Here is a 26,753-nt window from a genome sequence, read left to right as displayed (position 1 = left end):
CGAAGGGCAGCATATTCTCCACTGTTCTCTTTGACGTTTCCTACTAAGAATTGGATCGGCAAGGGCATATGTGCCCACTGTGTACAAAGCACCTCACGTGAGGCTAAAGCCTTTTGGTCTTTGTAGAGCTCTGTCACCTGCCACTTCCCTTAGTTATCCACTACATGAAGGGTTGTTGGGTTGGTTTTTTTTTTTGGGGGGGGGGTAATTTCTTCTTATCTTTACTTGGATACTTAGTTTCTGTTTACTGTCCCTGGAGTTCAAGGTTCTGTCTTATCTGTCTTTGTAGCACAGGGTTACGGGCCATATACTCGCTGGGAAGCCCTAGGAAATGGTGGTGCTACCATTTTCTTCATGTAAGTTGGATCTTCTCTTAGCAAGTTGGGTGTCAGGATCCTCTGTGGAGGGAGCCCTAGGGTGTCCGTCACTTTCTCACCTAAACCTCCGGCAAGCTTCCCCAAGAGTACCTTGTCTCAGTTGTGAGAACATGCCCTTAAGAGGGGGCTTCTTGTCGTAGATAGCACGACCATCTTGAATAAAAATAGTCAGTGCCATCCTGGGCTTCTGGCCCCAGTGGCCTGCAGCAGAGGACACAAGAGCCTCTGGAATGTCTCAGCATAGCTGGGGTAACCAGATCTCTGCTCAGATCCAGCAAGCGCTCTGGGAGCCTCTCTGGGGGCTGCAGCTGTTTTTAGCAGCGGGATTAGAGGGAGGGGTGCAAATAAGCCTGGGTGTTCTGGGAGGCTTGCCCCCCCCCCCAGTCTGAGGTCCATTTGCTTTATTAAGACTCAGCTGTTAGAGTGACCCAGGCGTGGAGAAATGAAAAGCTACCCTCACCAGCTGCTGGTGGCTGCAAGCGGCCCCATCTCCCCACATAAGGACATGTTACTTCTATTAGAAACTAGTCCCCTGGTTCCTTAAGAGGGGGACATCTGCCGATCATAAATCAAGCTTGTGGCTACTCCAAATAAAGAAGTCTGCCATCCCATCCCAGCTGGCGGTCCCTTTACACTTGACATGCCTTTTAAAAATCCTATTCTTGAACAGATAGTTCTTTTATAATTAAAAAAAATACAAACGGTAATAAAAATAGAAGAAATCTACCTCTCGGAGATTTGAGACTCAATAAAGAACTCGGCAAGTCAGAAGTTTCTGTATCATACGAGGATTACAGGGGGGGAAAATAAATCAATTCTTTACCCAGCTACCAGAAAAAAAAAATAATAGGAAAGTGGGGTTGTTCAAGAAATGGAAAGCAATTAGAAACAGCCCTTAAAATTTAGAGACAATGGGGTTCCACCCAAGAAAAAAAAAGCTGACAGGGGAGACGACCCCAGCCTCTTTCTAGTCATGATTCGGGGTTCATGCAGAAGCAGCAAGTGTCACAAATGGGCTAATGGCCATCATGTTCCAGTGAATGACCCAATGGTCTGTGTGAGGGAGAGTTCAAGGACAGGGTGCAGTGCGCTGCTGAGCTACAGAAGGCTCACCGTGTAGTGCCTGGAGTAGTGAACAGAAACCGTATCAGAAAGAAAACAAGCCAGCTCATTTCTGGTTTCATCAGCCCCCTTCCTTGGGTTGGTCCCCCTGAGGATATGGCTGCTGCTCCTCTAGGCAGGCTCTGCAGGGCAAAAGTGGCCTTGGAATCTAAAGACAGCCTCAGCTCTGCCATTTTGAACCTGGTCACCATGTGTCTTCTCTTCTTGTGAAGTAAGCAAGTATAACAAGGTCCATCTCGTCACTGGTGCATCTTTACAGGATGATGTGAGAAAGTGCCTGCCTACACACTGTAAGACTTCAGTAATAGTGGCTGACTTCATCCTGGTCTCCCTTGCCAGAGCGAGCTGCCCCTCTCAGGCTTCTGTGGCATGGCTGTTCCTCATTTGGAAGGAGACTTCTGCTCTCTTTTTTTCTCTGTTCACTCACAGGGCTGATGTCATCTATAACTGAGGGCATCCCTTGCTTTGTGGAATAAGGAAACTGAAAAAATTCACGATAATTGTAACTCTCAGAAAAATGATTTTTTCCCCTACCTATATCCTTCACAAAATCACTGCCTAGCACCAGGGTGGCTTCCAGAAGCAAACTGTGCTTTTGTGTGAAAGCCACATTTCACTGGTGAGTGGACAAGACAGATCCCACAGCCTCAGAGACTATCAGGTGTGTGTGTGTGTGTGTGTGTGTGTGTGTGTGTGTGTGTGTGTGTCCATTCTGCATCTGACACATCAGGAGCTTCTTTGGTGAATCCATCAGTTCTGTCAGCTCGTTGACTTCAGGCAAAGCTTACTCACATTCCCTTCCTTTCTCATCTATAAATGTCATAGCATAGACTTGTAAAAAGCAAGAACTGGTTCTGAAACAGGATCACAGTGGCAGACTCTCCCCTAAGGAGGAAGGGGAATAGTTACTATCAAGGGTGCATCTCTATGTTTTAACACACTCTCATACAAATCCAGTCGTAACAACTTCTTGGACCAATAAGATCACTCAGTAAGTAAAGGCACTTGCCGCCAAGTTCAATCCCCAAGGCCCACATAGTGGAGAAGAACTGACTCCCACAAGTTGTCTTCTGACCTCCACACACGTTTTGAGTACACATAGACACATGCATCTGTGTGTGTGCATGTGCACACATACACACTCAATAATCTTTTAATAGATCATAATGTTAAATTTTTTAAAATCCTTACAGTATAATTGGTTTATAGACCTGTTAAATCTCACCTAATGTATAGGTCTCCTTACTATTCAGTATTTTTGCATGCACTATATTTATTTTTTAAACCCTATTGTTTGTTCAGATGAACTCCCTATAATGTGGATTTATTGGTTACATCTTCTATCCCTGAATCCCCTGAATTGGTAGTAATCCCACCTAGACCCGGTGTAGACTGTTGATCGGGAATCTTTGCAAGCAACGGTGCACATGCCCTTGTTTGGGACGGCAGAGGGTGTCTGGCAGTCTTATCTTTTCCTCCGTCTGGTAGCAATTCATGAAGGACTCCTACTTCGTGTGAAACCTGTGACAGCCCAGGTCTCTCTTTTCTTCTGCCCTCACTACCTAGTCTACCTGGGAACAGCGGCCTCCTGCCTTCCGTAACTGCACACTCCAAGAGGTGCTGACTTGGTCTGGAGCACTGTTAAAAACTCTTCGGCCTCTACTTCCCACCTGAGTCAAACTGGGTCATCCCAAAATCTTCTAGCCCTCAGTAGGGAAAGGGGCTTGGCAACCCTTTCTGATGAGTGTGCTCAGGACGATCTACTTGTTGAGTTGATCTCTGGTTAGAGCATTCTGTAATGTTGGCTGATCAGCATGAGGGTTATTCTGACTTGCCCAACATTTGTCCTCTTTGGGTAAAACTCAGGTTCACCTGGGTGATGTATGAGTGGTTTGTTTGTTCAGCTCTGAAAATAAGGTAGACTGCACCCAAGATAACGGGATTTAGTGGGAGATGCAGACTGAACTCGTTTTCTTTCCTTATTTTTTAAAAACCGCATTTACAGTGGCTGAGGACTGAACCCTGAGCCTTGTGTATGTGAGATAAGTAAGGGCTCTACCCCTGAGCTACACCTCTAGCCTCTGAGCTCTTGAGAGGACCAAACACTATGATGTTCATTTATATCATGTATGGAGTCCAACCATTATTTACTAGATTCAAGATATATTTCCCTAGTAGAACGTGTAGGAGAGGAATCCTACCCAATGTGAAACCCGGTGTTGCTGAACCCACCCTTTGTGTTTCTCTTAGGGGATATTAATAGATGAGTTTCGTAAGCTCTCTCTCCCAACTACACTGAAGCAACGCTTAACTTAGACGTGTTTTAAAATTTTTAATCTCAAATTTAAACCAAAAGCCAACCCACCCACTCCCATACACACAAATTTACCATTTTGATCTACCAAGTTATCAGCTTACTGATACTTCAGTATTCAGCATAAACACAGTCACTGAAAGAGGCATCGTTTCCATGTGGGGACGAGAGAAACACACAAGACAAAACAGCCCGACTTGAAAACAAGGCCAATTTTATTGCATGTGGAAAAGAGTCACATGGAAACTAAGGTCGGTTGTCAGGAGCCGTGAAAATACACATTCTGCATATCTTCTGCCCTGTGTCAGGAGGGCTCGCTTACTCCTCACTCTCGTGGACCACCATCTGGAGAGAATGTGGATGCTCTCAGTCAAGCCAAGCAGCAGAGACATTTCCCGAACCCCTCTTCCCGCAAGCATTAAGGATTTGTTTGTATATTTCACTGGGATGCAGAGAATTTGGGGGGGTCCTTGGGAGGATGTATGGCGGCCCAGGTGAAATCGCTCCACAGCCTCAGAAACTGGTCCGCGGCTCAAGGAGCAGCAATGGACCTGCGTCACATTCATTGCAGACACCTTCAGCCACCACTAGAGGGTGCTCCAACAGCCTCGCTCATACCAGCAGAGGGCGCTGAAAGACAGCTCAGTGGACTATGATTCATCTGTTTGCTGGAAGGTTTTGTTTTGTTTTTATTGTGAGCTAAAGGCGGGGATTCTACTTAGGGATTCCACCCAGGTTAGTGACTATAAACAAAGTTTTCTCTCCGAGCTTGAGATTCTCCGGCTGGAAGTAGAGGATTCTCTACAGCAACTTCTAGCTCAGAAGCCTCTGCATCTCTGTGAGCAATTAATTCCCAGGTCAGCTTACCCGGCTAGAGGTGAAGTCCCGGGTCTTAGCCCGCAGTTTATTGACTTGCGATTCTGCAATGTCAGCACGTTCCTCGGCCTCCTCCAGCTCATGCTGGGCTTTCCGGAATTTGGTGAGATGAACATTGGCTTGTTCATCCTAAATTAGGCAAAGAGCCCAGTGGGTGAAATCAGCGTGCCCCTCTCTCAGGGCTCCCAGTGGGAAACGGGCCAGGTCACACAAACATCTAACTTACAGCCTCCTCTGCCTGCCTCTTGTAGGACTTGACTTTCACTTGCAGTTTATCCACAAGATCCTGCAATCTCAGCACATTCTTCCTGTCCTCTTCACTCTGCAAATGAGAACGTGGGGACGTCACTAGAGAAGGGCAGTGTCGTACCACGGCCTAGCCAGTTTGGGGGGGGGGTGCAAGTGTTCCATCCTATTCCAGACTGTTTGTGCCATTTGCACCTTGGAGAGAAAACTCGCATTAGATGTTCTTTCCACCTACCTGGTATGTGAGCTCCTTCACCCGACGCTCATACTTCCTCAGGCCCTTCACAGACTCCGTGTTCCTTTTCTGTTCCCCTTCCAGCTCAAACTCCAGCTCTCTGATCTGGGGAGATGTTTGGGACATTATTCTAGAGCTGTTCCCTAAGTGAAGCAGGCTGGGAAACTGGGCTTGACCCGGGTTCTCCCTTCAAGTACCCGCGTCTCCAGTTTCTGGATCTGCTTCTTGCCGCCCTTCAGCGCCAGCTGCTCAGCCTCGTCTAGACGGTGCTGCAGGTCCTTCACTGTCTGCTCCAGGTTCTTCTTCATCCGCTCCAGGTGGGCGCTGGTGTCCTGCTCCTTCTTCAGCTCCTCCGCCATCATGGCAGCCTGAAAAGCCAAGTGTGTTAGGCAAGGCTCACCCTGCAGCTGTGGAAACCGGCATTCCAGGCTGACCAGAAAGCATGCTTGCAGAAAGGACAATGGGTAAGACCATGAGTGAATACGCTTCTCACCTTGGAACAGCACAAAAGCTACACCTGGGATATAAGATATATAAAAGAAACTCTACAAGGACTAGGTGAGAAGCAGGGTCCTGAAACTGATCTTGGAACCTGTCCAGACCCCAGGGAGTCTTTATTTTATTATCACCACCACACAGTTTCAAAGGCTCCTGAGGCTTGGAGGAGGCTACCTAGAATTGCACAAGGGAGGGAGTCAAGGAGTAAGGAATCCGTATTCCTTCTTTACTTCTCTGTGAAAGTGTAACAGCACTGAGGTGGTGTTCCCTGAGAGGCAGCAGGTGGCACCATTGGTGCTATAGAACCAGAAACAAAGCCTGGAGAGCCAGGAAGGTTAGAGATGTGATGGGATAGTGCCTCAGAGGGTCTCATTTCCAGGCACTAGATGAAAGGACGCACCTCTTTACAGGCAGAAGAACAGTATACTCCCACCCTGCCTCTCCCCCTCTGCCAGCTTTTAACAGTACAGGAGGGGACAGGTGAGTTTGATGGGAGATGGGAATGGTCTGGGGCAGCATGTATACCATGTGTGTCCTAAGAGGGTAGACTTCTAGTGGGCATGTCTAGGGTTAAGAAAAGGAAGGGCTTTAATGAGGCACAATCTCGGTGGCCACATTGTGGGGGGTGGGGAGCAAGAGCCTCACATCAGTGATAGCCTTTTTGGCCTTCTCCTCTGCGTTCCTTGCATCCCTGCAGGCATCCTCCACCTCACTCTGGAGCTGTGTGAGGTCTGTCTCCAACTTCTTCTTGGTGTGGATGAGGCTGGTGTTCTGGGGAGGAGGAAGGAGTGTCATACAGGTGTTTCTGGGGTGGATTCTCGTACCCCATGCATATCCTGTCCTCACCTGGGTGTGCAACAGCTGCACCCTCTCATTGGAATCGAGCAGCTCCTGCTCTGCCAGCTTCCGGGCCCTCTCTGTCTGCTCCAGTGTGGCCCGCAGCTCCTCCACCTCAGCCTGCAGCAGGTTAGCTCTTCGCTCCACGATCGCCAGCTGTTCCTTCAGGTCCTCCTGGCCCCGGAGAGCATCATCCAGATGCAGCTGGGTGTCCTAGCCAGAAGACAAAGTGCCTGAAGCGGAGGGCCAAGGGCCAGAAGCCTCACCTAGCCGTTACATATCTGGACACTGGAAAAGTCCCCCCACCCCAGGGAGCTCCCTCTACCTTCAGCTGTCCCTGGACACTCCGGAGGTGCTTGAGGGTCTCTGCAGCCTGGCGGTTGGCATGGCTCAGCTGGATCTCAATCTCATTGAGGTCGCCTTCCATCTTTTTCTTGAGCCGGATGGCCTCATTCCTGCTGCGCACTTCAGCGTCCAGGGCACCTTGCATGGTCTCCACAGTCCTCTGGTAGTTCCTCTTCAGCTGCTCAATTTCTTCATCCTTCTCTGCAATCTTTCTATCAATCTCTGATTTCACCTGGGTCAGTTCTAGCTGGATTCGGAGGATCTTGGCTTCTTCGTGCTCAAGGGCTGCCTTTAAAAGACAAAACCAAAAGGAACAGTTTCTGTGCTGCTGGAGAGCTGACCACACGACCTTGGGTCAGCAAAGCTCCAATGAGTTATTCCTAAATCAAATTCCATAATAATCAAAGCTGCCTTTAAATAAAATCTTCAACTTATCTTCAGTGAAGAAGTAAAACATTCCATTATTACTCATTTATGATTATACACTCAGACACAAAAGAGGTTTACATTCTCCTATTTATTAGGAGCAGGAAGCACTTTACAGCTGTTTTAACTTCAGCTAAGGGGTTGTAAAATTTCAGATGCAGACATATTTTAATGTAATGATTTTCTCTAAGAAACTTAAGATAACTCAGAGGCACTATCTCACTCGGCCTCCAGTTATGGGGAAGGAGCGACCATTAGGACCATGATTCCCCAAAGGCGAAGTGTGACCATCTCTCCCCTAGGCCCATGCCTTTGCCTCAGTTCTGGTTTTCGCCTCCTCGCTCACGCTCACCTCTGCTTCCTCCAGTGCCATCTGGATATCAGCCTTTTCCAGCTCCATCTGCTTTCTGGATTTCTCTAGCTCGTGGATGCTTTTACCATTCTCCGCAATTTGTTCAGTGAGATCCGCTATCTCTTCTGCAATTAAATTAAATTTCCCAGTGCATTTGGACGCTTCTGCACAGGGCATCCAAATGCACTCAATGCCTTTTGCTAATCTTCTATAATTCTACAGACCTCTGCTCCCCAGAGATAAGACACTGTAGAGAGAGCCTTGAAACACCAGCTTGTCAACAGTGAACACTTTCTCCAGGTGCATCAGGGGACCCATGTGGAGGAGCCTGAGTAATGGAGTCTCACCCATCCCCCACACTCTGGCCAGGATGGGTAAGAGGAAGGGTTTCCCACAATCTCAGACCGGTTTGCCATGCTTACGTTCTAAGTTCTTATTCTCCCGTTTCACAGTTTCCAGTTGATCTAAGGCTTCTTCGTAGGCATTTTTCAGTTTGAAGAGCTCCGTGCTCAAGGATCGGGACTCCTTGAGGGCTGCCTCCAGCTCTGCTTGGCTCTCCTCACACTTGGTCTTCCACTCAGCTAGCACCTGCAACATCGCCATGGAAGGCTCTCTTAGTGAGCTCTCCGCCGAGCTCCTCACAGAATATCGCCACTGGGGTGACTGCTCTCAGAGTTAGGGCTCCCACCTGTCTGCCTGTCTAATTACTAAACAAGTTAAGGTTTCATTCTGCTACCTTACTTGGGATAATCAATCAGTGATTATTGTCTATCCAAAAAGCAAATGAATTCTTAGGGAGGAAATTAGCTATACATAATCATCCTTTTCCTAATTTAAAAAAAAAAAAAAAAAAAAAAAAAAGGTCCTGAACTTCCCAAGTATTTCATTAAAACATTGGTTCACATCACACTTGTGGGTCACAGGGAGGGACCCAAGTCTGAGTCTCACGCCAACCACCTAAAGACATGGGTCATGTGAGCAGATGAAAAAGATCTTGTCCTTAAAAGCACTGTGGAAATTGGTTCACTGCTACTAACCATCACCTGAAGGGCTTCTGCCCCATCCTATCCCGGTCCACATCACAGATGGAGAAACAACATCCTGGTGAACTTCAAGGCTCTTTCTAAGACAGTACTGGAGTAGGGCAGAGGAGGGAGCCCACCTCTTCCTCCCTCGGCCTCCAACACCCCGACGCCGAGGCGTTCAGCCAACATGGAGCTGCCCCACACCTTGTCAAAGTTCCTCTGCTTCTTGTCCAGAGCAGCCGCCAGGGAGTTGGCTCTTTCCACATCCACCATCAGATCCTCCACCTCCCCTTGTAGCCTCTGCTTGGTCTTCTCCAAGGAAGCACACTTGGCATTCACGGCCTCAACCTGCTCCTCCGAATCCTGAAGACGCTGAGCGAGTTTTTTTCTGCAAGAAAATGAGAAGGAGGCAGACACTGTTAAGTTTCAACTTCCTTAAGCATCGCTGCTCATCAAGCCGGAGTCATTAATCCGAGTGGCTGACACGCCTCTGCGCATAAACCCCAAGAGACTCCCCCATTTACTCAAAGTCTGTGATCAGCGGCCCGTCTCAGGTCTAACCAGGATCAAAGTTGATGTCTTAATGCACCGTGTCAATGCACACGGGATGGGGAAATGTCTAGCAACAAAACGTGTTCATTAAGTTCATCCCAAGTCATTCTAAAGCCAAAGTGCGGAGCCATGAGATCACTTGGGGGTTCTAGTTAGAGTCGCCTACTTGGCCTCCTCCAGCTCCTCTGTGCGCTGAATGGCGTCCGTCTCATATTTGGTCCTCCACTGGGCCACCTCACTGTTGGCCTTGGACAGCGCCCTCTGCAGCTCAGCCTTGCCTTCCTGCTCCTCCTCATACTGTTCCCGCAGCAGGTCACAGTCATGGCGGGAGGACTGCAGGGCGTGGGCCAGCGCGTTCTTGGCCTGAAAAAAAAAAATGAAAGGACACCCACCCCTGTGGATTAGGACTGTGTACCACACACAAACCAGGTATGTCCTGCTATCACACCCAGCTGAATGAAGTTGCTTTTTTTTTTCAATTTTGCTTTTATTTTGCAGATGCCATTTGAAAATGAGGCCGGCCAAGAAAGCATCCTTCAGAGCAGGTACCTTGCTCTCTTCCTCCAACTGCCTCTTGAGCTCCTCTATCTGTTGAGTAAAGGCTTGCTTGCTCCTGGAAAGCTGAGATACGATGCTTTCCTTTTCTTCCAGTTGGCGACTCAGCTCACCTGTGTCAGGAAGGAAATAGCTCATTCATTCATTCATTCATTCATTCATTCACTCACTCACCATGTGTATGACATGGTGCTCATTGGGGTAGAGGGACAAGTAATGAGGTGAGGCCTCTTCTTAAGAGAGTATGGGTGTGTCCATGAAAAGGAAATGGCATCCTAATGAAAGACTGCTGAAAACTACAGGAAGCCAAGAGTGACCCCTGCCAGTGAAAGCCAAGAGAACCTTCGTGAATTTGAACATCGCCAGGGCGCCTCTCCAGCTATCCCAGTGCTTGATGATTCCAGATGTGTCATTAAGGAAAAAACTTAGTACTTCACCTCTAGAAATTTGAAGTTGGACTCTTGGGTGAATGTGAACAGCTGGAGTGTATACAGGAGTGGGGGGGGGTTGGCACAGGGTGCTTATGATCCTAGAAGGCGGTTCCAAGGGTCTCATAAAACGTGTTTCTTTGCTCCCTCTACTGGCCTGTGGCTGCACCAAAGAACCACTTGATTTGTGGAGTTAAAGGCCTGCACCACCACACCTGGGGAGGGTGGATTTCTAAAAACACGTTTCAGGAGAAAGGAAGCAAGCCACGAAAGAGGCTGTTCCAAACACCAGGCCTGCGGAGACGGAGGCAGGCAGATCTCTGTACGTTCCAGGCCATCTTGGTCTACATAGGGAGTCCCAGGCCAGTCAAGGTTACAGAGTGGGATGCTGTCTTTAAAACAAAGGAAAATAAAGCAGAGCAGAAACAAAACAAAACACCCTCTCCTCAAAGGTGCTGCCCCGCTAGAAAAGCCTTCTGGTTCGCACAGCATCACGGGCTTATGGCTCACCCGCCTCGCTCTGCAGCCGGGACTTCTGCGTGGTCAGCTCACTCAGGCTCCTCTGGGTCTCCTCGTTCTTGCCCCTGGCCTCACTTAACTGGTCCTCCAGAGTTCGGCATATCTTCTCCAGATTGGCCTGAGGATTGGAAGGGGGAGGGAGGTCTGCAGGCGGCCTCAGGTTGACCCACTGCGGGTGTCCTCTCTAGACCGGCCGGCCCACCCGGCCCCTCACCTTGGATTTGGACACGCTCTCCACGCTGCTAGAGAGGTCGTCGATCTCCAGCTTGAACTCGCTCTTCTCCTTCTCCAGCTTCTGCTTGACGCGCTGCAGGTTGTCGATCTGCTCCGCCAGCTCGGCCGCGCTGTCTGCGTGCTTCTTCCGCAGGGTGGCCACGGTGGCCTCGTGCTGCAGGGTGGCCTCCTCCAGGTCCCTGCGCAGCTTCAAGAACTCGGCCTCGCGCTTCTTATTCAACTCAATCTGGGTAGAGGTGACCCCTCCCGCCTCTTCCAGCCGCTCACTCAGCTCCTCCAGCTCGCGGGCATAGTCGCTGCGCTGCTTCTCTGTCTTGGCCCGGGTGGCTCTCTCTGCCTCTATCTCTTCCTCCAGCTCCTCGATGCGAGCCTGTAGGGGGCAGCCAGTTCCCTTAAGAGACTCTCTTAAGGGTCACTCTTCACAACAGCTAACATGGCATCCAAGTAGGTGCCATCAACCCACGAGTGCATGAAGCAAATGTCCTTCACTTAAATGGTGGCATATTACTCGACTTAAAAAAAAAAAAATGAAGCCCTACCATTTGCTGCAAAATGAAAGACGCTAGACATAGAAAAACACGTAGTGCGTGTTTTCATGTGAAGAATTTGTTTAAGTCAATCTGAATATGAAACAGTAATTGCTGAAGGCTAGGAAGGTAGGGAAAGTGGTTAAGAGAGAGCTGAGTTACTGCACACTGTAGGCACGTGATGAATGAGCCCACGGAAGCCCATTAATATACAAAATTAGTCCGTGATGATGATGATTGAGCAGATGAGGTTTTATTCCCACCAGATGAATCTGCTCATGGATGCCTCCATGATATCACCCCCCCACACCCCCACCCCCGCCCCGTGTGCCCAAAAAACATAAATGCTGCTAATTTTCCTCCAAACGAATCTTTCCTACACCAATATGGTCACTACCCTGGAAATTTCTCCATTCACCTCCGTGCATTTTATTGCAAGTTTGGGGAGCATGGTCATCACGGTCACCACGGCCGTGTCAGCCTGGCAGAGTTGGGTCCCATGAGGCTGGCAGCCACACGGTCCTACCCCACCTGCTCTCAACGGCTTTGAGAAGACACCACCCATGCTTCTGCATGATCAACAAGGGCAAGCAAGCGCGGAAGGCCTCCTACCTGTAACTCTTTGATTTTCTTCTGAAGCTGGAGGCTCAGTGTCTGCTCGTCCTCCACTTTGCTCTGCAGCTGGCTGTATTCAAAGTCCTTCCTGTGGCGGGACACAGAGAACGCGTGAGGACGGGGTCCCCAGCCACTCACGGGATGGAGGCCGTGTTTGGGGGACATACTTCTTGAGCCTCTCATCCAGCTGCTGCTTGTCATTCTCCAGATCTAATATGGACTCCTGGGTGAGCTTCAGATCTCCCTCCAGCTTCCTTTTGTTCCTTTCCAGGTCCACACGTAGCTTCTTTTCTTGTTCTAGGGAACTCTCCAGCTGCAAAAGGCATCATTTGCCCCTTTAGGATCAAATGATTTCCAAGGGGACGGCCCCACCCAGCCCCTGCCCAGGGCTCTTCCGCCCTAAGGTTCCACACTCCAGAGACTAAGGCCTTCTGCTCACATCATCCACTTGCTGCTCCAGCTTGCTCTTGAGCTTGCTCAGAGAGTTGACCTTGTCTTCTTCAGCCTGGAGGTCATCCAGGGTCTGCTGGTGGGCCTCTTGGAGGGCCTTCTTCTCCCGTGTTAGCTTTGCAATGGTTTCGTCTAACCCAGCCAGTTCCTCAGTAAGGTTTTTTACCTAGAAGAAGCCGCAAGCAATTAGAAGAGGAAACAGAGCTTGGTTTGAAATGAGTGAATGGAGCTGGAGAGGAATGGCAGGGGAGCGACAACCTTGTTCTCTGTGGCGTGCTTCTCCTTCTCAACCTTGGCCAGGGTCAGCTCCAGGTCGTCGATGTCTTTCTTCAGCTCTGAGCACTCATCCTCCAGCTTCCTCTTCTTGGCGGTCAGCTCAGCGTTGATCTCCTCCTCATCCTCAGCTCTCTCTGTCACCTCCTTGATTTTGGCCTCCAGTTGGAATTTGGCTTTGATCAGCTGGTCGCACCGTTCCTCGGCGTCCAACAAATTTTCACTCTCCTTTAAAAAGAAATCACAATTCCCTTTAAGGGGCCAAAGGATTGAGATATTGCTGTCTTCCATTCTATATGAAGTCCTCTCTGACTCCAAGCAAATCCCAGCACCCACCCAAGCCCCACTCTCAATAACCCAGCTTTCCTAACATCATAATCAAGTCTGGAATATGAAAAAGCAAAATTCCTAGAGACGTACAGCCTGTACTTGAAGCTGCAGGTCATTCTTCTCTTGCACCAGGGTGACCAGCTTTTCCTCCAGCTCCTTCCTCTTTGCCTCCGACTTGGCGAGCTCATCTTTGGTTTTCTGGAACTCCTCCTTCATGGTGGCCATCTCCTTCTCAGTCTCTGCGCTCTTCAGCAGGGGCTTGATCTTGAAGAAGAGCTTCATCCAGGGCCAGTGCTTGACATTCATGAAGGCGCGGATGTTGTACTGGATGCAGAAGATGGACTCCCTGAAAACAAAGAATGGTCCAGCCAGATGGCTCAGCAGGTAAAGGTGCCTGATGCTAAGCGTGATGAGCTGATTTTGATTCCTAGGCCCCACATGGTGGGGGCAAGAACTGATCCTTGCAAGCTATCCTCTGACCCTACAAGTTTGCCTTGGCATACATGTCCACACACATAAATGCAATAAATAAATAAAATGTAATTTGAGAACGAAGGAAAAAAAACTATTGCTCATTTCTACAAGGGATTCTCCCTTCCCCCTTCTCCCAAAGAGCTCATGCTTAAACAAAGACCCCGCTCTAACCTCCTCTGCATCATCTTCTGGAATTCCACACGCATGAGAAACCCTCTGCACACAGCTTGAGTCCGAGTGATCAGTTTGGCCAAGCGGTCATCCCGCATCTCTTCCAGGGTTCCAAGCAAGCCGGCCTTAAAGAACACCTTCGGGAGGATGGGTAAGAACAATGAGCCATCTGGCTCATTGTGTTAAGAGGACACAGAGGCTAACAGTATGAGGCAGAATCGATGCGCTACCTTTGTGTGTCCAAATTTGTACTGTGTGTGGTCGATGTCAATGGAAGCCAAGAGCTTCTCGCAAGCTTTCTTACTGTCGATGAACTGGCCCTCTGGGACAGCACTGGCATTCAGTACTCGATATCTGCCATTGTGGACACAGAAATGGTCACAGGCTGTTGGCAAAGACTGGTGATCGCAGGCCTCTCTTCCTATAGACCAGAAAGCCTAGTTCCCGGGAAGTAAAGAAACCTGCCCACAGTCACATCTCTAGATAGTAGCCTGGAACACAGGCCTTGGGGCCCTTGGGCCAGGGCTTTCTTTCCCTTCCTGTTTATATATCTGACAAGTTCTAAAGAAATGTGGAAGGTACAAGGGTGTGAACCTTGACCAAGCGGTAGGTTATTTCACATAGAAGACAAACCACAACTCTCTTGAAATGGGTCTTTTCCTCCGATATGCCTTTCCCCAGATTCCAGTCCTTATCCTTGTCATAGGAAGAACAAAGATTTGGACAATGTACCTTTGTTTAAAGTCCCCATACAGGATCCTGTTGGGGAACCCCTTCCGACAGATGCGGATGCCTTCCAGGACCCCGTTACACCTGAGCTGGTGCAGGACCAGGCTGTGCTCCATGGCCCCTGAGAACACAGACAAGGTATCTGAGTGTCACTTGGAAGCCCTCACAGACGCAGCAGCAACCGGAGGGGCGGCCGGTGTCTGTCTCACCTGGGGTCTTGGTCTCATTGGGTATTATACAGCGTACAAAGTGGGGGTGGGTGGTTCTGAGGTTGGACATCAGCTTGTTCAGGTTTTCCTAAAAGAAAACAGGTTTCCCTTGGCAGCCCTACTATAAACCTCCACAGAGACAAACACACGCTGGTGGTAAAAACTAAAATCTGTGGCTTCGACCTAAGAATTGTGAAATTAACTCTGTCCTTGGATCATCCCGAGGCCGGACATACGGACAACTGACCCAACTTGGACATTGCCCTCGCTTGAAAATCTAAATTGCTCTAAAACCTGAACCTTGTCTCTTTTTATAAGTCTGAAATTTTTTTGAGTACCAGCATGCCATGCAAAAGGAACGTTCCACCCTATGGAGGCCAAACAGCAGTATGCTTCAGATATCTTATAAAATTACCTTCATCCTCCCTATATAAGGCATATACGGACTACAGATGGATTTTGTGCTTGGTGTTGAGTCCCATATTTGAGAAATTTCATTTTATATATGGATTAATAAAAAAAAAAAATCTGAAGTCTGAACCACTTCTGGTCCTAAGGACAGGGAAATGTGACCTCCACCTCAGTCATCTTTCTCCCGGGTTGCAAGATGGTCACCCACCACCAAGTGGTTCCCCCAATCAACACAGAAAACGTGTCTGTCTCTACCGGGTGCCGGGAGGGCTACTTCAGGTGTCCTGAAGGCAGCTAGGTAATTAGAGCTGAGAACTCCCTTCCGTAGATGGCCACCCCTGCTAGTGATAGCACAAAATGGAAATTCATCTTGGTCCCATCTGTGTTAGACCTCATCTGTACATGGCCAGGCAGTCAGTTGACCTCACTCAGTGACAGCCGTCAGACTCAGGCAACATTACTACTACCCTTGAACAAATCAAGTCTAGGATCTCAGTGTTGCTCATTTTGCGATGACTCCAGTGAACTGCGGACGGATTAATTCAAAAATGTCCTACCCTGAAAAGCGCAGAGACCGTTTGGAAGGAAGAGCCTTTTTTCTTCGCGACTTTCTTCTTCCCGCCGTCAGCTGTAAGACACGAAAGGGGCCAGGCACTGTCGATAGAGCTACCGAGACTTTTGGGTGCTGTGGGAAAGGGAGATGGTCACGTGAGGACAAAGCCCCACCCCCATGTCTGGGGTCTGTTAGTTACCGTCTGTTGTAGCAAAGGTGGCATAGAGATGCGCTAGGAGTCTGTTGGAGGACTTCTGGTACAGCCCCACCACGGTCTCATTCAGGGGGTCCTTGTTCTTCTCCAGCCAGCCTGAGACGCTGTAGTCCACGGTGCCCGCGTAGTGAATCAGGGAGAAGTGGGCCTCGGCTTTGCCTTTGACCACCTTAGGCTTCTGGAAGTTGTTGGATTTTCCCAGGTGCTGGTCATACAGCTTGTTCTTGAAGGAGGTGTCTGTCGCCTTGGGGAACATGCACTCCTCTTCCAGGATGGAGAAGATGCCCATCGGCTGGATGGAAGGTGAGACAAAGGCATCTGAGTAACCATGAGCAGCAAAGTACATGGGAAGGGTGCTCAGAGCAGATGGAGTAGGGTACCTTCTCGATGAGCTCGATGCAGGCGGCCAGGTCCATCCCGAAGTCGATGAACGTCCACTCGATGCCTTCCTTCTTGTACTCCTCCTGCTCCAGCACGAACATGTGGTGGTTGAAAAACTGTTGCAGTTTCTCGTTGGTGAAGTTGATGCACAGCTGCTCCAGGCTGTTATACTGACATTAAAATATAACGTTCACATGAAAAATTAGACCTCTTTCAGAATGAAACTCCATCAGCATTCCTTCTCGTGGATAGGGTCCCACCTGCTCATCTATGTTTTCAGAGCCAGTCATGATTCCTTGAGGCCCAGCTCTGACCAAATCTCTCTAGTGCCTTCTACTTAGATGGTTCTCCTGCCTCTGGGCACCTCTGGTGCACTTACCTTATGTTTATGCTTCTGCATGCCCTACAGTTTATTCTCAACTAAACTGCAAGCTACCCTTCTGCCTGCCTGCATGGCCACTGCCTGGTAAACACTGAATACATGGTTGCTTCCAACTCAGAACCTGTCAGATAGTTCTATCAACTAGTACATGATGCACTGTATCGAATTTCCACTTCTCTGGCTCTCCATTGGATTTTTTGAAATTTTACCTATTTGGTGATATCCTTTAAAATTCCACTTGAAGGAAGTCTACAGCCCTGTGTGTATCTGCATGAGTGCATGCATGTGCGTGTGCGTGTGCGTGTGCGTGTGTGTGTGTGTGTGTGTGTGTGTGTGTGTGTGTGTGTGTGTGTGCCTGCAGAGGCTGGAAGACAACTTTGAGTGTCATTCTCCAAGCAATATCCACCACCCACTTTTTTCTTTTGAGACAAGATCTCTTATTGGCCTGGAAATGTTGAGTAGGGTAGGCTGAATGGCCAATGAGCCCCAGGGGTCAGCTTGTGTCTGCTGAGACGCACCACCATGGCCAGCTTTTTTTTTTTTTTTAATGCATGCATCCTAGGCATCACACTCGGGTCTCCCTACTTTCAAGGCAGGCACCTCACTGCCTAAACCATCTCCCCCACCCCTTCCGCTGTCTGAAAACAATGCAAACTGTCCGGATAGGCTATTTCTCTCCTACCCGACTCACTCTTTCTATCCTTCCTACAAGGAAACCACCTCGGTGCCCCCGCTTTGGGGTTATGAAAACTTCCTACACAAGGATATGAGAAGACACAAATAACAACCAACCTCAAAAATTTCAAAACCCGCAATGTCCAAAACCCCAATGAAGTGTTGTCTCGGGAGCTTCGTGTCTAGCTGCTGGTTAATCCGAGTGACCATCCACAGGAAGAGCTTTTCATAAACAGACTTGGAGAGTGCATTGACAGCATGATGAACCTGTTGAAGGAAAGGTCAGCAAACTAGTAAGAAGGCAGTGACCGTCAGGGCCCCAGGGGCCCCCCTCCTGGCCTCCAGGCAGTCCCTTACCTGGTCCACAGTTTGGCCCTTTGTAACGTACTCGTTCCCGACTTTCACTCTAGGAAAGCACAAGGCTTTGAGGAGGTCTGAAGAGTTCAGGCCCATCAAGTAGGCTGTCTTGTCGGCCACTGGTCAGAAAGAGAAGACCATGTTCAAGAAGGTAGGAGGAAAGCCACTGAGATGTTTCTCCTTGGCATCTTCAGATTCCCCATCCCCTAAATGTCTATGTGGGACCAGCGACACCACATCACTCGGAGAGTGTGGGAGTCTTCAAGAAGCAGCGGGATTTGGTTCCGGAAAGCCCTGGCCATTTCGCATTGCATCTGGAATAAGACCTTCCTAGGAATTCAGCAGAAATGGGTGGAGGGGCCGGAGACGGCTTAGCAGGTAGAGGCACGGGCTACCACTCCTGGCAACTGAGTTTGATCTCTCCTTGTGGAAGGAGAGAACCGACTCCTGAAAGTTGTGCACTGACCTCCACACATGAGCTATATATAGGATGCATGGATACACACACACACACACACACACACACACACACACACACACACAACTAATAAGTTTTTTTTAAAGCTTGTAGTGATTGTTTCTTATCTTGTTGCAGTCCCAGAAAAACCTCCCTCACCTTCTGGGGTTGGTGGGGGAGAGATTAATCATTTTCCAAAGAGGCTCTGGATGGCCCCAGGGGAATGACCCCTCTGCTCGGGCTCTGTAGCCTGCTGTGGTGACAATGTACCTTCGGTGCCATCTGGCTCGGCCTGCTCCTCTCGCTGCTTCTGCTTGAACTTCATGTTCCCATAATGCATCACGGCCCCGGTCAGTTTATACAGTCCAGATTTCTCCTCTGGGGTGAAGCCCAGGATATCGATGGCACTCTGCAATGGAAAGAACAGCTCGTCTGTCCATCACCCTCACCATGGAGAGGCCCTCCCACCTTGCTATGGTCCTTCTTACATCTGTAGCCAACAATTCCTCGGCATCGTCAATGCTGGCCACCAGGATTTCACCCTGGCTGATGAACGGGTAGTCATAAGGGTTGGTTGTAATCAGCAGCAACTCTGAAACGATGAATGTTTGAGGAATTCACACACGTGTAGGAAAAAATCCAACAGGTGGAATGGAGCCCCTGAACCCTGACCTGCGACTAGGGTCAAAGTTAAATGCAAAAGAACTTTCTAGAGCCTAGACAGCTTCACATTGCTCAGGTCGTGACAGAAAACGTAATCTAGGGGCAACTTTGCAGTCCCCCAGGCCATGAAAGGGGAGAAACCTAGAAAAGACATTTCTGTCTGTTTGCTTTGCAAATGAGCATTGCATGCCAGCGTAGGTTGGGGACAGTGGATAAGGAAAACTGGATGAGTGTGTGCCAGGACAGGAGTCCAGGCTGGGGAAAGCATAGACTGTTTCGGACAGCCCTTTCTAAAGTTGGCTGGAAACCGGAAGCCTGTTTTCAGGCTGGAGCCCGGAAGGCTTAGCTGGTACAGACGGAAAGTAAAGAAGAGAGTAAGCACAGAGGCCTCTATCAGCTACAAACCTAGAGGCAGAATGGCCCTAGCCGGGCTGTTGTTACCTGGGTTATGCTACTGGCCTTATGTGGCTAAGGTGGTTCCTGTGTTGAAACACAAGAGGGCGCTCAAGGACCATTAAGCGCTTAACTATTCAAAGCCTGCAATGGTTTTGCCCTATTACACAGCACATCTTATCAGATTTTTCAAGTTGGTACAGACTGGGGAGATGGCTCAGCAGGTAAAGTGCTGGCTATGTAAGCATAAGGACTGGAGTTCGAATCCCCAAAACTGATATGAAAGTTAGGTGGATGTTGGGGTCTGCCTGTAACCCCAGCGCTGAGGAGGCAGAGGCAGGGGTCCTAGCAGCGTGCTGGCTAGCTAGAGTAGCTCCAGCCTCCGTGAGGGACTTTGCCTTAATATTAAGGTTGAGTGGACACCCAGAGTCAGCCTTAGGCCTCCATTTGCACAAATATGCATAGATACCCATAGACACCCGTGCACATCCACACACATACTCATATGAATACTACATGATTTTTTTAAATGGTACAGTTCTGCCTTAAAAGCCATATCCCATGGCTGATATAAATTTCCATTGGCTGTAGAGTCACCTATAGGTGCAACTAACTCTCTTGGGTCTAATAATCCAAAAGCCCAAAGGCAACTCCTCCCCTCCACACTCACCACCCCACCACCCCACCATCCCACCACCCCACCATCCCACCACCCCACCACCCCACCCTTATGACCTCACCAATCAGCTCAGGCTTCTTGTTGGAAAGAATCTGGTAGAAGATGTGGTAGCTCCTCTCAGCCTTCAGCTGGAAGGTGACTCTGGATTTTTCCAGCAGATCTGGAATAGAAGCAAAGGCCTGTGGGCCACGCTGTCCCCCGCTCCCCCGTGGCTGCGAGAACGCACTTGTCCCACTGGGCACACTTACAAGTTTCAATGTCTGCAGAGGCCAGCTTCCCAGTGGTGCCGAAATGGATGCGGATGAATTTGCCCTGCGGAGAGGGAGACGAGATCCTTCCGTGGCTAGGAAGCAGATGCCTGAGCACTGCCCAGAGGAGCCTCTCCCTCGGTAGGTAGTCTGAACCAGTGTGTCTTTCCTCCTCTCCCTTCCTCTTCTTCCCTTTGGTGTGTCTGCCTCTTCCTGAGCTCCCCATATCTCATTAAGGAACTAACCGGGCTGACAAACCATGTCACATCCTGCTTACAGAATCCTTCCTATGGTGTTTAAGGTACTACCCGAAGGCTTTCTAATGGCTAATGCTCTTGTTAGCGACAGGTCTCTTCTCCCTCTCTCTCCCCACTTGCCACGTACACGCGGCTCCTCTGTAGGAGTGTTCCACACACCATTCCCACCTCAGGGAACATGTAGCTACTCTTCCCCTCATCCCCTTCCTTACCCAGCAGCTTTTGGCTCATGTGCCCAACCCCCAGAAAGCCCTTACCAGCCAGCCCTGTGTGTTGGGGACCTGGTCCCCAGTTTCTCAGTTTTTCTGGAAACTCACATACATGTGGCCTATGTATTTGCTTCTTTCTCTGTCTCTTCTCATGGGTCTGTAAGTTCCCCAAGCCCAGGCACCCTGACTGTCCTGCAGGCCAAAGAGCCCATCACACTCAAGGGCAGACTCACAAAGCGGGAGGAGTTGTCGTTCCTCACGGTCTTGGCGTTGCCAAAGGCCTCCAGCAGGGGGTTGGCGCTGATGATTTGATCTTCCAGCGTCCCCTAAGCAAGAGAACCAGAGAGGAAGGGAAAATGTGTTTTGTAAGCCACAGAATGGGGGTTAAAAAACAATCGTCACCTGCTGTTTGTCCTGCCTGCCTGGCTTCCTGGCTGCTCCAGCAACGCCAGGCTTTCCCTCCCTGACTTAGCAACTGAAAGCCCAGCCACGTCAGCAACGTGCCCTCCTCGAAACACTTCTGCATTCCCTTGGACTTGTCAGTTGTTGGACCTCTAAAGTGGACACACTTTAACTTGGTCCTCCAGTTAGTGAGATTACTTTCCTTCTCTCACAGCCTTGCAGACTGGAGTCAGGGGGATATGCATTCCTCCCAGGGCTCTCAGGCTGCTATCTGTGAGGCCACCCCAAAGGAACAAGCTCTCTGACTTACCCCAGACTTCTTATAAAATATTGGCATCTCATCTGCTAAGAAATCACAGGATCTGGGCCCGTGGTCAAGCACACGCTGTCCCCCAGGTTCTTGCACCCTAACCCACTCTCTTGTCTTGGCTCCCTTCCCCACCTTCATTTTGGAGTCCTTCTTCTTGGCGAGGTCCCCAGTGGCTGCGATTGTCGCAAAGTACTGGATGACCCGCTTGGTGTTCACAGTCTTCCCGGCCCCGGATTCTCCGCTGTTTAGAAGGACGGAAGGACAAAGAAATTAGTCCTGTTCATAAACCAGCACCCCAAGGTGTCACCTGGTAGTCTTCAACACTTCTGACACACAGAGGGGAAGAGGAGCCAGGCTACTGCCTTAGTTGTTCCAAGCATGGGTAAGCCCAGTTTTTCTGAGGCTTTTCCACCCATCCCCGCCTTGTCTTTTCACCATGGGCTTTGCTCCAAGCTCTGCCTAATGAACAGAGCTGAAGGAATGGCACCCTTGGCCCCAGCTGCCAAACCTCTGCAAGCAGGGGTACTCACGTGATCAGGATAGACTGGTTTTCACGATCTGTCAAAGGGGAAGAAAACAGAGCTGATGGCTATGTCCAAAGAGGTTGTATCCATCGCGCAAGCAGTAGGCTGCAGCTGCTCCGGTCCTTTTTCCCTTTATTTAATTACTTATTTAGTTTTTTGTTTGTCTGCTTAGTCATAGGTGGGGGATTAAAGAGCTTCTGTCCTGATAAGGAGACTCAAAGAAGTTAAGCCCTTGATGAGAACTGAGGCCTCTCATCCTCGGAGGTTGAACCACCTAAGACGGTCCGTCTTTGTTTCTGATCCATAAGGGTATTCATTTCCTAGGGTCTAACCAGTACCTACACAGAATGAAGACTCCTCACCCTGGCCCCCAGGACCTCTTTCCTCCTTGCCCTTCCTCCAGAGTCTCGCCCCAGAATGACCCTGAGTCTGTCTAGTTCCCACTCCCCATCCCCACACTTTCTCCTGGAAAACACACCCGTCAGCATGAACTGGTAGGCGTTGTCAGAGATGGAGAAGATGTGGGGCGGGGCCTCCTGGCGCTTTTTGCCTCGGTAGCCGTCCACCACCTCAGGGTTGTACACCGGCAGCCACTTGTAGGGGTTGACGGTGACGCAGAAGAGGCCTGAATAGGTCTATGAGAGGAAAAAAAATAAATACATACATACATACGTATGTATATATCATATACATAATATAGGCATATATATATATATAGCCTTTATCATTATCCCAGGCTTCTTTTGATAACCCATAAAGAAGAGATGATTTCTATTTATGGATGAAGCAACTGAAATTCAAAGAGGAAAGCAGCCCACAGCTAGTCCCATGCTGACCCCACCGTGACCTCAGCTTTCTTGCTCTTCGGCTCCTCCTCTCTAACTTCCCCCCTCCTCCCCATCTTCCTTCCTCCAGCCCCCTCCTCCTATCCCACCCAGCTCCTGCTTTTCCATCTGTCTCTTCATCATTCTCTTCCCTATTCCATCTCCTCTCTTCCCGCCAGTCAAAGAAGACTCCCCTCCCTTTGCAGGCTCCCCTCCCCCACCCTCCCCACGCCACGGCGTGCCCCCCCCCCCGTATCTGATGCCACAGGAAAGCCCGAGGTCGGGGGGAGCGAGCAGCCACTGACGTAGATCATCCAGGACGTGTAGCGGTCCTTGAGGTTGTACAGCACGGCGGGCTCGTTCAGGTGGGTGAGCATGGCCATGTCCTCGATCTTGTCGAACTTGGGGGGGTTCATGGCATACACGTCCTCCGGTTTAACCACCAGGGTCTGAAAGGGAAGGGTGTGAGGTTTAGCTAACGTTCCCCAGCTGTTGGACAGCTGTGGGTGCCTGGCACCCTGGGGAGAGACGGCAAATCGGGTGAGCAGAAGAAAGGCCTGGGTGGCAGGGAGGGAAAACAAGGTTGGCACGGCATGTGGGGGTGGGGGTGGTACAGCATGGGTTCTGTTCCCACCACTCAGGACTTTTGATTTTCCCTATCTGGTGGGCCTGGGGTTAGGGGATAGTGGGAAAACGATGACGGGGGACCTCCGAGGACGAAGCGGAGGCCTGTGACACAGAACGGGAGCCGAAGGAAGCTGTCTGGCTGTGGTGTTGGCTGCCCCTGTAATTCTCCTACCTGCTCAGAGAAAAGGCCATGTCTGCAGCAGACCTGACCAGGGACAACAGGGAATGAGAGAAGAGACACTGTGTCCCTGGTGTGGTACCCACAGGGCTTGCCAACTTCGCCGCCCTGTAGAAGCAGCTGTCCGGCTTTGAGACCCCCTCCGTCTTCCTTCGCCACTTTCCCTGCTCTTGGGGAAGAGCTGCTGGCCCACCCTTCCCTTCCTGCAGCATCCCTAGATCTCTTCCTTGAGAGGGAGACTTTCATCACCAAGCCCTGGGGCTTTCCTCTGTGGACAGCCTGTGATGGGCCTGTCAGCTCCTGCCCACCTTTCTCTGTGGAGTGACTCTGGAAATAGCCAATCCCTGAGCAGTATGGGCCAGAAAGCTGCCTTCTTCCCTTAAGTCGCCCTGGGCCATGGGCTCTCCTGTACCTTCTCAGGCATGTTCTCCCAAGACCCAGTGATAATCCTACATTGAGTCTAGCTTCTGCCTTTCATCCTGCTCTGGAAGCCCATTCTCAGCCTCTTTATCTGGAATACGCAGAGGTTCCTTCCATACTTGTACTGCCCCTTTCCTCCCTGCTCCACCGAATGACGTCATTTCCTTCATCTCTTGCATCTTCTTTGTCCTGACTCTGCTTCTACCTTTATCACACCATGGTGACTGAATCCAGGACCCTGCATGTGCTGGGCCAGTGTTCTATCATTGAGCCATACCCACGGCTCTTTGGTTTTCTTCCTTGTAACATTGCCAGATTCAGGAATTTCTCGAGTCCCAACTTCCTCCCTTCATCCCACAGAATGTCGTGGGCTTAATTGCCCTTCCCATTCCAGATACAGAGTCTGGTTCTTGACGTTGACCTTGTGGTCCTCTAGGGTCCCTGACCTTCCTTGCTTAGATGACCATTGACAGAACTGGAGGAACCTACAAACAGTGGGTGTTCCAGAAGTACTCAGCCCTTGAGACAACGAAGCTGGTTCTCCAACCCAGGACAATGCAAACAGTGACAAAAGACACCCAAAACTAAATCAGCCACCGCAGGGCCCATCTCCCATCTGGCTACAGAGCCCAGGGCATTCAGCTTTCTTCCAGTGTCTGTATACCTCACACTGGTTCAGATGCTGAATTCCAGAACCAGGCTCTGGCTCTGGAAGCAGGTAAAGGAGGGAGTTGATGTTTATGCAAAGTAATGTGAGGAGCTGGGTCAGTGCTGAGGAAGAAAAAGAGCAAACACCTTACCCTGTTGTCTTCCGTCTCCACGGTGACCTTCCCATCCTGGCTACTCTTAATTTTCCCCTTGGCATATTCTTCCTTTGAGTCAACCACAAAGCAATAGGTTTTGGCATCAAAGGGCTGGTTCTGGGCTTCAATCCTCTCCTTTTCCGACTTGCGGAGGAAAGGTGCGGCTATGCCGAACACTTCCATCTCAGAGTCGCTACTCATGGCGTCAGCTGCAGAACAAACCCAGCAGTCAGACCAGCTGCTCCCTGGCCAGGCAGCAGGCAGCCTCCCACCCACCCTAGTAGATCAGCCTGCCCCTCTGCTGTCCATGGAAGCCTTTCAGACTGGGTCAAGGAGACCTGGGCTGTTCCATGCCCAGTGGGGCTGGCTCCACACAAGGAGTCAGCACTGGGAAAATGTAATCAGCTCATATTTGTTGAGTTGCTACTGTGTGCTGTGGGCTTAGATCGAGTCTCAGTTCCTTCAATCTGGGCTTTTGAAATCCCACTCCTGACACTTCATTTTCCTCTTCTGAGATGTGCATATGGCCGACAGAACATTCAAAAATAAATACCATGAAAAGTAAGTAAGTAAGCAAATAAATAAATAAATAAATAAATAAATAAATAAATAAATAAATGCATTCCTCGAAGAGGGCATGCTGAACAGCAAATGGAAGAGGCAATTTTGAAGTGTTTTGAGTTGAGATGGCTTCTTCCTCCCACACTTCAGAATGGACAGAAGGCCAGGCATGGAGGAACATGCTTTTAACCCCACACTCAGGAGGCAGAGGCAGGCGGATTTCTGTGAGTCTGAAGTTATCCTGGTCTACCTAGTGAGTTCTGGGCCATCAAAAGCTACATAGTGAGATCATGTCTTAAAAAAAAACAACAAGCAAGCAAACAAACAAACAAAAAACACACAAAGAATAGATAGGATCCTCCTGCAGCCCTGGGAGGAAAGACCTTTCTCTCCTTCCCTGAAGCCTCGTCTGTGTTGAAACTCACTTGGACGAGGGAGCACTGGGTGGTCTGGGTTTACCTGAAGACTTCCTGAAGCCCAGGGACGGGGCCTGATTCTCACCTGAGTCACACCCACAGGACAGCAGAAAACAGCAGCAGCTGTGGAGCTACAGGACCTGCAACAGCACACAGAGAAGCTTAGAGATGCGCGATGTCTGCTTCTGTGTTGAACCAGACTTGATGAGACTCAACTCACACACTCAAAGGCCTAGGCCGTTATAAAGAGCCTTTAACCCTGAGGCAAGCTAGAGGAACAGACAGGTCACGGCCTCCAGCTAGGCAGAGCTGCCCACTGCCGGGCAGGCTGGCTCTCCCAGCCCACTCTGACGGCTTCTTCAAACTGCAAGATCGTTCCATGTGAATAGGACAAGGATTCTACATGGACTGAGTCCCTGCCAATAAAAGCTTCTGTTAGCAGGTGAGGTCAGGCCTCCTGGTTGTCTGCGATCAGAGGCAATGTTGAGATTGGCTAACTTAAATTTGGTGACCCCAGCATGTGGTCTCGAGGGAGGCGACTGAACACCCAACAGGTACAGAGTCCGGTTAGGGAGCACAGAGTCCTCTGCCCACTCCGTGGATCAGAGAGGCAGCAGGAACCCGTCAAGCCATGGTGGACAGGCCCACATGGGTCCAACAGGCTCCTTCCCAAGCAGAAGAAAGAGAGAGAGAGAGGAGAGAGTAGGACCCCAGCGATGATGACCTGCTCGAGGCAGCGGGCAGCTGGGGACTGAGCCGCACATTTCACTGCACACATGTTCTTTGAGAACACCTTGAGAAGAGAAACGAGGGCCCACCTTATGTGACAAAGCCAGGCAGACAGGGCCACGGCCCAGAGCAGTGGGTGAACCGGGTGTGGAAGCAGCAAAGACCAAAAGAGGTACAAGGAAAGTACTGCCACTTACCTCTGACCACGGCAGAGTGAGCCACGGAGGAGCAGCCACCCCCCTGGGCTTTTATAGGCCACCACTAACCCCCCGGGCTCATTCTTTCTCTATATTTGGAAAGAGAATGAGTGACACCACAAGCTGAGGACTGGCCCCATCCACACGTATTTTTTGCTGTTGCC

At 50.0% G+C, this 26,753-nt stretch overlaps 1 protein-coding gene across 1 annotated transcript; it reads right to left on the bottom strand.

Annotated features, from left to right (window-relative positions):
- Positions 1 to 4,010: 4,010 nt before the first annotated feature.
- LOC114693127 (myosin-3) lies at positions 4,011 to 26,622 on the bottom strand. The gene is made up of 41 exons (XM_028869372.2): positions 26,590 to 26,622; positions 25,749 to 25,803; positions 24,684 to 24,895; positions 22,964 to 23,107; positions 22,313 to 22,469; positions 21,841 to 21,868; positions 21,443 to 21,551; positions 20,832 to 20,924; positions 20,133 to 20,196; positions 19,946 to 20,044; positions 18,638 to 18,741; positions 18,420 to 18,558; positions 17,693 to 17,811; positions 17,453 to 17,602; positions 16,278 to 16,448; positions 15,883 to 16,189; positions 15,688 to 15,758; positions 14,720 to 14,807; positions 14,514 to 14,631; positions 14,012 to 14,135; positions 13,782 to 13,918; positions 13,227 to 13,482; positions 12,792 to 13,034; positions 12,523 to 12,699; positions 12,251 to 12,396; positions 12,081 to 12,171; positions 10,922 to 11,311; positions 10,699 to 10,825; positions 9,755 to 9,873; positions 9,372 to 9,568; positions 8,858 to 9,041; positions 8,051 to 8,216; positions 7,629 to 7,753; positions 6,831 to 7,139; positions 6,515 to 6,718; positions 6,314 to 6,439; positions 5,368 to 5,538; positions 5,171 to 5,275; positions 4,916 to 5,011; positions 4,681 to 4,818; positions 4,011 to 4,158 (listed from the first exon to the last, which is right to left on the bottom strand). Exons 3-41 carry the CDS (start codon positions 24,885 to 24,887, stop codon positions 4,132 to 4,134), a joined length of 5,823 nt encoding a protein of 1,940 aa, XP_028725205.1. The 5' UTR covers positions 24,888 to 24,895; positions 25,749 to 25,803; positions 26,590 to 26,622; the 3' UTR covers positions 4,011 to 4,131.
- Positions 26,623 to 26,753: the final 131 nt, after the last annotated feature.

This window comes from Peromyscus leucopus, chromosome 8b, assembly GCF_004664715.2.
Source record: "Peromyscus leucopus breed LL Stock chromosome 8b, UCI_PerLeu_2.1, whole genome shotgun sequence".
In the NCBI taxonomy this organism is placed as follows: Eukaryota; Metazoa; Chordata; class Mammalia; order Rodentia; family Cricetidae; genus Peromyscus; species Peromyscus leucopus.
Note: the sequence above shows the minus strand (reverse complement) of the source record. Positions and strands in the feature narration are given on the sequence as shown.

What these genes read in the sequence shown, in the direction of transcription:
- LOC114693127 (XM_028869372.2), bottom strand. Translation starts at nt 24,887, where the DNA reads ATGAGTAGCGACTCTGAGATGGAAGTGTTCGGCATAGCCGCACCTTTC. An exon ending in TGGAGACGGAAGACAACAGG is followed by an intron (nt 23,108 to 24,683) that starts GTAAGGTGTTTG and finishes CTTCCCTTTCAG; the next exon opens with ACCCTGGTGGTTAAACCGGA. An exon ending in CGAGCCAGATGGCACCGAAG is followed by an intron (nt 17,812 to 18,419) that starts GTACATTGTCAC and finishes CTTTCTGACCAG; the next exon opens with TGGCCGACAAGACAGCCTAC.